Here is an 8,833-nt window from a genome sequence, read left to right on the forward strand (position 1 = left end):
CTTAGGACAGTAAAAGAGGCCTTTCTACTGTCTCTGAAAAACATTCAAAGAAAGATGCCCAGGGTCCCTGCTCATCTGTGTGAACCTGCCTTAGTCATGCTGCAAGGAGGAAAGAGGACTGCAGATGTGGCCAGGGCAATAAATTGCAATGTCCGTACTGTGAGACGCCTAAGACAGCGCTACAGGGAGACAGGACGGACAGCTGATCGTCCTCGCAGTGCAGACCACGTGTAACAACACCTGCAGAGGATCGGTACATCTGAACATCACACCTGCGGGACAGGTACAGGATGGCAACAACAACTGCCCAAGTTACACCAGGAACGCACAATCCCTCCATCAGTGCTCAGACTGTCCGCAATAGGCTGAGAGATGCTGGCCCGAGGGCTTGTAGGCCTGTTGTAAGGTAGGTCCTCACCAGACATCACCTGCAACAACATCGCCTATGGGCACAAACCCACCATCGCTGGACCAGACAGGACAGTCAAAAAGTGCTCTTCACTGACGAGTCGCGGTTTTATCTCACCAGGGTTGATGGTCGGATTCGTGTTCATCGTTGAAGGAATGAGCGTTACACCGAGCCCTCTACTCTGGAGCGAGATCGATTTGGAGGTGGAGGGTCCGTCACTTCCTGCAGGCTCATCCTGACATGACCATCCAGCATGACAATGCCACCAGCCATATTGCTCATTCTGTGTGTGATTTTCACGAGACACAAATGTCAGTGTTCTGCCATGACCAGCGAAGAGCCTGGATCTCAATCCCATTGAGCACGTTTGAGACCTGTAGGATCGGAGGGTGAGGGCCATTCCACCCAGAAATGTCCAGGAACTTGCAGGTGCTTTGGTGGAAGAGTGGGGTAACATCTCACAGCAAGAACGGGCAAATCTGGTGCAGTTCATGAGGAGATGCATTGCAGTACTTAATGCATCTGGTGGACACACCAGATACTTTTACTTTTTACCCCCCCCCCTTTGTTCAGGGACACATTGTTCCATTTCTGTTAGTTACCTTTTTAAAAAAAATGTTATTTTACTTTTATCTAACTAGGCAAGTCAATTAAGAACATACTCTTATTTTCAACAATGGCCTAGGAACAGTGGGTTAACTTGCCTGGTTCAGGGGCAGAACTACAGATTTTTACCTTGTCAGCTCAGGATATTGTTCTTGCAACCTTTCGATTACTAGTCCAACACTCTAACCACTAGGCTACCTGCAGCCCCATGTCTGCGGAACTTGTTCAGTTTGTGTCGCAGTTGTTGAATCTGATGTTCATACAAATATTTACAGTTTTCTGAAAATAAACGCAGTTGACAGTGAGAGGACGTTTCTTTTTTTGCTGAGTTTATTTACTGCATGAGGAAGCTGGAGGTGGCAGGCCTCCTGTGTTATGTGGGGATGCATCTTTGAGAGTAGAGAGGCTATGACAGGGTCTGTGTGTTCTGTGACACCGTATAAAGAGCTGCTCTGTTCAGGGCCCCTTGCCACAGGCTCTAAGTGGTTGAGGCATCGCCAGCATGTGATCCACCCAGCCGACTGTCCCCATACATTGTAGAAGAGAAAGCACAAACAGCCTCCATCTCTCTCTAACCAGCGAGCTAGTCACTGCTCTTCCTGTTTCTTCAAGAAGTGCAGGTGTTCTCTCGAGATTGTTGATTCATTTTTGAATGTGTCAAATTTGCAGCACTCTCCACATTTCACCTGTTCCTCTTTGTCCTGCAAATCATTTGGCTCTAACCGTATGCACTAGAGTTCCCGCCCCCTTTTAGAACAGGGGTAAGCAACCGGGTTTTGATCCAACAAGGCACCACACCTGACCAACTAAACTAATTGATCAGTTCAGTGATTGCCTAAATTCAACTCCCCTGGTCTTCCAGGTCAGTTAAATGCAAAACAGGAAGGGCCTGCACACTCCAGGACCGCCTAGCTATTTTAGACCATGCAGATAAGGATGTAATTAGCCTGCTGAAGGCCTTCCATCTTGTAGATCAGTGGTGTCAAACTCCATTAGGGCCTAGCCCTAGTGTCTGCTGTTTTTTCCTTTCAATTAAGACCTAGACAACCAGGTGAGGAGAGTTCCTTACTAGTCAGTGACCTTAAGTCCAAGGGAGGAGCAAAAAGTCAGACACGCAACCCCTCTGTAGAATCAGTTTGACACATGTTGTAGATCATCCATCCTAGCTCCTCACAACATGTTCTATCCAGACTCAACCTATGCTGCCCAAGGTGTGCCTCAACCTCCAGGGGCCTGAGATCCAGTATTTTTATCCAGCATCTAGGTCACCTCCACATGGGACAGTCATGCAGTGGAGTCCAAGTTCAACAAGGCTCTGCTTTATCCTATTTTTCTAGAAGAAAGACCCCTAGTCATTGTACTGTAATACACTGTTCCTGTTTCCAATAAAAACAACCTCAGAAACACAGAACACAGTGTAGCAAAACAAGATGGTGTATAATATTATTCTTGTTTAATATCCCCAAACAAGTCAGAAAAAGCTCATTACAAAGCAGGCTTGAACATGTTTATTATAAGAAATTAAGGGCTAATCGTCATCCGTTTAAGAGACACTTTATTTCACCCATTTAACTTAGTGGTCTGGAGGTTTTAATCAACAGGAGGCCATGAGTTGGTCAGAGGGCTAAGGGAAGTGGGGCTAACAGTTAGCAAAGACAGTGAGAGCAGGGAGGGGTATAGGAGGGAGGGTTATACAGTACAGTGTACATGAGGCAGATAATAACCCTGCTACACATAGACAAAGCTCTTGTCAGCTGGGTTTACACAAGCTTGGCTCTTCTTCCAAGGTGTTCACCGGGCCTGGCTCTCGGACTCTTCCTCATCGTCTTCATACATCTCTCCCTCCTCCTCGGTGGTAGCGTCCTGGTACTGCTGGTACTCTGACACCAGGTCGTTCATGTTGCTCTCTGCCTCGGTGAACTCCATCTCGTCCATGCCCTCTCCGGTGTACCAGTGCAGGAACGCCTTGCGGCGAAACATGGCGGTGAACTGCTCGGAGATGCGCTTGAACAGCTCTTGGATGGCCGTGTTGTTCCCGATGAAGGTGGCGGACATCTTGAGACCGCGGGGCGGGATGTTACACACGGCCACTTTGACGTTGTTGGGGATCCATTCGACGAAGTAGCTGCTGTTCTTACTCTGGATGGCCAACATCTGTTCGTCCACCTCCTTCATGGACATCTGACCTCGGAACACCATGGCCACGGTCAGGTAGCGTCCGTGACGCGGGTCGCAAGCGGCCATCATGTTCTTGGCGTCAAACAACTGCTGGGTGAGCTCGGGTACAGACAGTGCATTGTAGCACGCACTGCCACGCGCCGTGAGGGGGGCGAAGCCAGGCATGAAGAAGTGCAGACGGGGGAAGGGCACCATGTTGACAGCCAGTTTGCGGAGGTCAGCATTGAGCTGGCCGGGGAAGCGGAAGGAGGTAGTAACACCGCTCATGGTGGCCGACACCAGGTGGTTGAGGTCTCCATAGGTGGGCGTGGGGAGCTTGAGCGTGCGGAAGCAGATGTCATAAAGCGCCTCATTGTCAATGCAGTAGGTTTCGTCTGTGTTCTCCAGCAGCTGATGGATGGACAGGGTGGCATTGTAGGGCTCCACCACTGTGTCTGATACTTTAGGGGAGGGCACCACGCTGAAGGTGTTCATGATGCGGTCAGGGTACTCTTCCCGGATCTTGCTGATGAGCAGGGTCCCCATGCCAGAGCCTGTGCCCCCTCCGAGGGAGTGGGTGAGCTGGAAGCCCTGAAGACAGTCACAGTTCTCACATTCCTTCCTGACTACGTCCAGTACTGAGTCCACCAGCTCTGCTCCCTCTGTGTAGTGGCCCTTGGCCCAGTTGTTACCAGCTCCACTCTGACCTATAGGGCAACAACACACTTCAAGATAGAGCTTCAGCAATGATCAACGCTGCATTTGTACAGGGAGCTACACATTTACATCATTTTAATGATATTTGGGAGCATTTACTGTAAGTAAATAAAAGCAAATGTCTTTAAAGGAAATATTAGACTATTTATGTTGTTAATGGCAGAAGAGACTGTAAATGGCAGATTGACTGTTATTGCCAATATACTCTTCTAATGCAATCACTAAGCACTGCAGCCATATTTAACCCACGTTGGACAGATACTGACCGAAGATGAAATTGTCTGGTCTGAAGAGTTGTCCGTAGGTCCCAGAGCGAACACTGTCCATAGTTCCTGGCTCCAGGTCTACTAGGATGGCCCTGGGGACGTACTTAGAGGCTGGGGAGAGACAGCAGATGAGGTTACCTGCAACGCCCTAATAAATACTACTGTATATCACAGTCAAGTTCAGTACAATAGGATTAAAGTGGATATTCTCAAGGCTAGATAAACCCCAAAGAGTGAGAGAGTGTTCAACTGAAACAGGTCATCACAAGTATTTGAGCAACAGGGCTTTTAGTGTTGTGTTGTTTCTGGGCTTGTGTAGATGTGTATTTAGTTCCAGTATCAGACTCACATGAGGCCTCATTGTAGTAGACACTGATCCTCTCCAGCTGCAGTGGGGAGTCGCCCTCATAGTTCCCTGTAGGGCTGATGCCATGTTCATCACTGATCACCTCCCAGAACTGCACAACACAAAGACAAACATTACCAGTAACACATAGTTCTATACAAGCAAAATGTATGGAAACTTCAGATTTATAGTCAGGATCATATTGAACTATCACTTGGGTACTTGGAGGTGAAATTAGTGGGGAGCTCTAGTAAAAACTGTTAGAGGAGTGGGGGCCAATGTAAGTTGGGATAGTGGGCGTCTAGGCTTTGTCTGTCATCCGTCCTGGGTTCTGCTTCATTGATCCATGACCCCATTTAAGCCAACAGTTAGTCCAGCTGTCTCCACCCTCCCCCAGGCCCTTGGGCCGCTAGACTCATACTGAGGTAGAGGCCCTCTCAGAGGGGACAGACTCCCATCTGGAGAGGCTCTCTCTGCCTCAACACACACACACAAAGTGTGTTGCTAGGTAAAGAGACAAAAGAGGGCACTGCCTAATGAAGTCCCCTTGATCACTTCAAATATGTATACGGTCACTGAGTGTATAGGCCAGTGTGTGTATCAGACAGAGAGAGAGACAGAGCCCTATTAAAGTCTAAAATAGAACACAGACAGACCACCGCAGACCCACACAGACAGCACTATCAAGGGCAAACACAGGACACGTAGTTGGAAGGAGGATGCCAAGTGGCCATATCAAGTCACAGATTAGATAGTGTCCATTTAACAGTTTCTCATTACTATGCAATAGAAGGTCCTTATGTGCAAAGTGCGGTTCTCCTTTAATTAGCAAAAAACACCATCTGGGCATTCACTAAAAGCAGACAAAAACACCAAAAAGATACTGTACACAATAACAATAGTCACTCAAAAGCCCCATAGTGATCCCATATTGGTATCATTGTGTTAATCCCATATTTGTGCAGAAGATGAATGCTCAAGTCGAGATACTGGGGTGCAAAGGAGCAAAAAAAACAACAATATGGGGATGAGGTAGTTGGATGGGATATTTACAGATAGGCTATGTACAGGTGCAATCATCTGTGAGCTGCTCTGACAGCTGATGTTTAAAGTTAGTGAGGGAGATATGAGTCATCAACCAGTGATTTTTGCAATTCGTTCCAGTCATTGGCAGCAGAGAACTGGAAGGAAAGGCGGTCAAAGGAGGAATATACTTGTGGGGGTGACCAGTGAAATATACCTGCTGGGGCGCGTGCTATGGGTGGGTGCTGCGATGGTGACCAGTGAGCTGAGATAAGGCGGGGCTTTACCTAGCAAAGACTTATAGATGATAAGCAATGATTTATAGATTAATCCCATATGGTGTCAGTGTGTTGACAAAAACAACCTTTCCTCGATCCCGACTGCTGTTACCAAGGGCACCACACCCAGTATGAAGACCATCTTATGTCTGAGCTCTGACAATGGTGTCCCCCTTCCTCTCTCCAAGTGCTGTACTCCCTCCCTTCCCTCCCTCCCTCCCTTTCTCTCCTCTGCAGAAGATACTCCTTAGTTCTCTAATTATCTATCCTGTCCCAAACAGACGTCCCCTGCCATCTAAATCAGTAATTAGGAGTTCCTCTTGTTCCATAATTATGGCTCTGTAACTCAATCTGGCAACATCTCTTCTAGGGGACAAACAAAGAAACAGAAAATAAATATGAAATGGAGAGACAGAGATTAAAGGGAAACCGCTAGACTGCGATAGAGAAATACAGAGTTTGATGACTAAAGAGTCTGTAGGGAATTTCTGCTCTCTCATTCTCAGTTACGATCGCTACACTGGCAAAAGTGTAGAATTCTTCCGTTGTCATCGGAATTCATCATGTACTGCATTAGCAATGGCAGATGTGTGGTGCTAGTAGACAGACTGCCATATCATAGTTGAGCATCAAAATGAGCTCACCATTGCAGTATATCAGATGACAAAAAGTCCAGAATCAGCAAAACAGCCGAGTCACTAGTGAAATACTCCAGAGGGGAGTGAAGAAAAATGGACACATGACACGTTCACTTGTTCAGCTGTGGTCAAACAAGTATGTTTCAGCTGATGCTGTAGTTGTAGATTTGGTTCTGGGTAATGATGATTATGGTGATGAGGCTGATTACGATGATGAGGTTTACATAGCTGTCCGAAATCCCTACAGAGCCTCCTGAGGCTCAGAAAAGGCTGCCTTAAATGTTATGAATAATAAATGTCCCGTCAGGCTGAGGAGACAGTAATAATTACCTCCCCCCCTCATGTCTTTCACTCTGAAATGATTTCCATTTATGATCCACCATGTTGAACAAATCCATGATAAATCGTCTCCAGCTCCAGTAGACACACAGATCATAGTGAACTAATGTCCCCAGATGGTCAAAACACAACAAAAGGGGAGAAGACCTGTAGACCGGTTTAGTTTTAGATGGTCACATGCAGCCAGCCAATCAGGTAATGGAAGTGCAGGCGAAGCCATCCAAAACAGAGCAGCAACGAAATAAAAAGCGGTCTACTATTGGCAACAAAAAAAGACGGTCACAGTCACACACTGTAAAATCTGCATTACAGCTTTAGACAGAAAAGCTTTCAGCATTTAGGCAATATCCTTCCTGAAGACTCACTGTCTAATAAACCATCAAAACGGAGAGCAACCCAAACCACTAGTCAGTGCGATTGTAGGCTATTTGCAGTGGTAACCTATGTCCAGGTATCATCATTTGATCCTCCATTAATACAACGTTGATGTACTGATCCAGTCAAATAGGTCACATGTCTATCTATATAGGCTATCAACTACTACATCTACTGGAAGCTGCTTTGAGAAAGAGAGCTATACTTGTCATTGTGACATTGGCCTGTAAATTGTGTTCGGGCCCTAAGTGGAGTGTTTGCGCAGCTGGACTAGCTCCAACAGTCCGAGCCTTTGTCTGTCTGCCCCCCCACCCCACCCCCCCGCAGTCCACCCGAGGGTGTGGTGGTTTTCAACAGTGTCTCACCACGCCTTTCTGTGCATGATACACTCGCAGTTTACAAAATATGGTGGATCTCTGTCCGTTAACCATTAAAACAAATGGTCACAGTTCCGGTCTGGTTAAGGTGTGGGCTCTCCCGGTTTACTCTATTGACCGTGTATGAACCAGAAAAAAAGGAGTGTGAAATGCGCCTCTCCTTTTCCGTCTCAGAGTTTAGTTCCATCTACTCATCTCTTTCGCAATCTGCGACACAGGCGGGGATTCTAAACTATTCAACTAACCTAACGTTACCGAGTAAACCTGCCGCCCCACAACTTCGTTGTAACAAAAAACCATACGTATGCATTACATTAAAAAATTACACAACAAGGCTTAAAATGGCACAATAGCACTTGCGTAAAAATATTTAAAATAATCTACTTTGTTTATACCTTGGCTCCGATCTGGTTGCCACACTGGCCGGCTTGAAGGTGAACAATTTCCCTCATCCTGTCCTCTGTGTGTTATGTACGTCTTCTTGCGGATGTTGGAGAGGGCGCTGGTCCCAGTCGCACACGGAAGCAAAGGGAGTGTTATGTGCTGAATGGAGGTTTTATCTTGCGCAGGTCTGCTGTGTGGCGAAACGGGTACTCTGTTCCTTCCACCAATTGCTGACGTAATTTATGTTCTGGAGAGAGACCGTCGCTGACCAATGGCAGACACCTGCGGCAGTGCATCCCAGTGCGAGTCAGAGGAAAACTAACGGGACGTAGCTGACTTGCAGACCGATATTTCATTTTCGAACTGGTTAAAATTTGGTAAAGGTAAAAACCTCTTAAAGTTGCAAGTAACAAGAACATTTCCCAGGACATAGACATATCTACTATTGGCAGAACGCTTCAATTCTTGTTAATCTAACTGCACTGTCCAATTTACAGTAGCTATTACAGTGAAATAATACCATGCTATTGTTTGAGGAGAGTGCACAGTTATGAACTTGAAAAGGTGTTAATAAACCAATTGCACATTTGAACAGAAATGCAATGGTCCATTGGATCAGTCCAACACTTTGCACATACACTGCTGCCATCTAGTGTCCAAAATCTAAATTAGCGCCTGGGCTGGAATAAGACATTAAGGCCTTTCACTTGCATTTCAAAGATGGTACCAAAAAATATGGTTGTTTTTTTCTTTGTATTATCTTTTACCAGATCTAATGTGTTATATTCTCCTACATTAATTTCACATTTCCACAAACTTCAAAGTGTTAACTTTTCAAATTGTATCAAGAATATGCATATCCTTGCTTCATGTCCTGAGCTACAGGCAGTTAGATTTGGGTATGTAATTTTAGGTGAA

General features: G+C 46.2%; 1 protein-coding gene across 1 annotated transcript; it reads right to left on the reverse strand.

Moving 5' to 3' along the window:
* Positions 1-2,446: 2,446 nt before the first annotated feature.
* LOC124035677 (tubulin beta-3 chain) lies at positions 2,447-8,136 on the reverse strand. Its single transcript, XM_046349258.1, has 4 exons — positions 7,927-8,136; positions 4,505-4,613; positions 4,156-4,266; positions 2,447-3,879 (listed from the first exon to the last, which is right to left on the reverse strand). The coding sequence occupies exons 1-4, from the start codon at positions 7,981-7,983 to the stop codon at positions 2,807-2,809; spliced, it is 1,350 nt and encodes a 449-aa protein (XP_046205214.1). The 5' UTR covers positions 7,984-8,136; the 3' UTR covers positions 2,447-2,806.
* Positions 8,137-8,833: the final 697 nt, after the last annotated feature.

Source organism: Oncorhynchus gorbuscha, linkage group LG05 (genome assembly GCF_021184085.1).
Source record: "Oncorhynchus gorbuscha isolate QuinsamMale2020 ecotype Even-year linkage group LG05, OgorEven_v1.0, whole genome shotgun sequence".
In the NCBI taxonomy this organism is placed as follows: Eukaryota; Metazoa; Chordata; class Actinopteri; order Salmoniformes; family Salmonidae; genus Oncorhynchus; species Oncorhynchus gorbuscha.

Bases quoted from the DNA above. Each gene is read 5' to 3' on its own strand.
- LOC124035677 (XM_046349258.1), bottom strand. From the start codon at position 7,983: ATGAGGGAAATTGTTCACCTTCAAGCCGGCCAGTGTGGCAACCAGATC. The intron at 4,614-7,926 runs GTATAAACAAAG...TGTGTTGTGCAG, and splicing joins GCAACCAGATCGGAGCCAAG to TTCTGGGAGGTGATCAGTGA. The intron at 4,267-4,504 runs GTGAGTCTGATA...GTCTCTCCCCAG, and splicing joins CTACTACAATGAGGCCTCAT to CCTCTAAGTACGTCCCCAGG.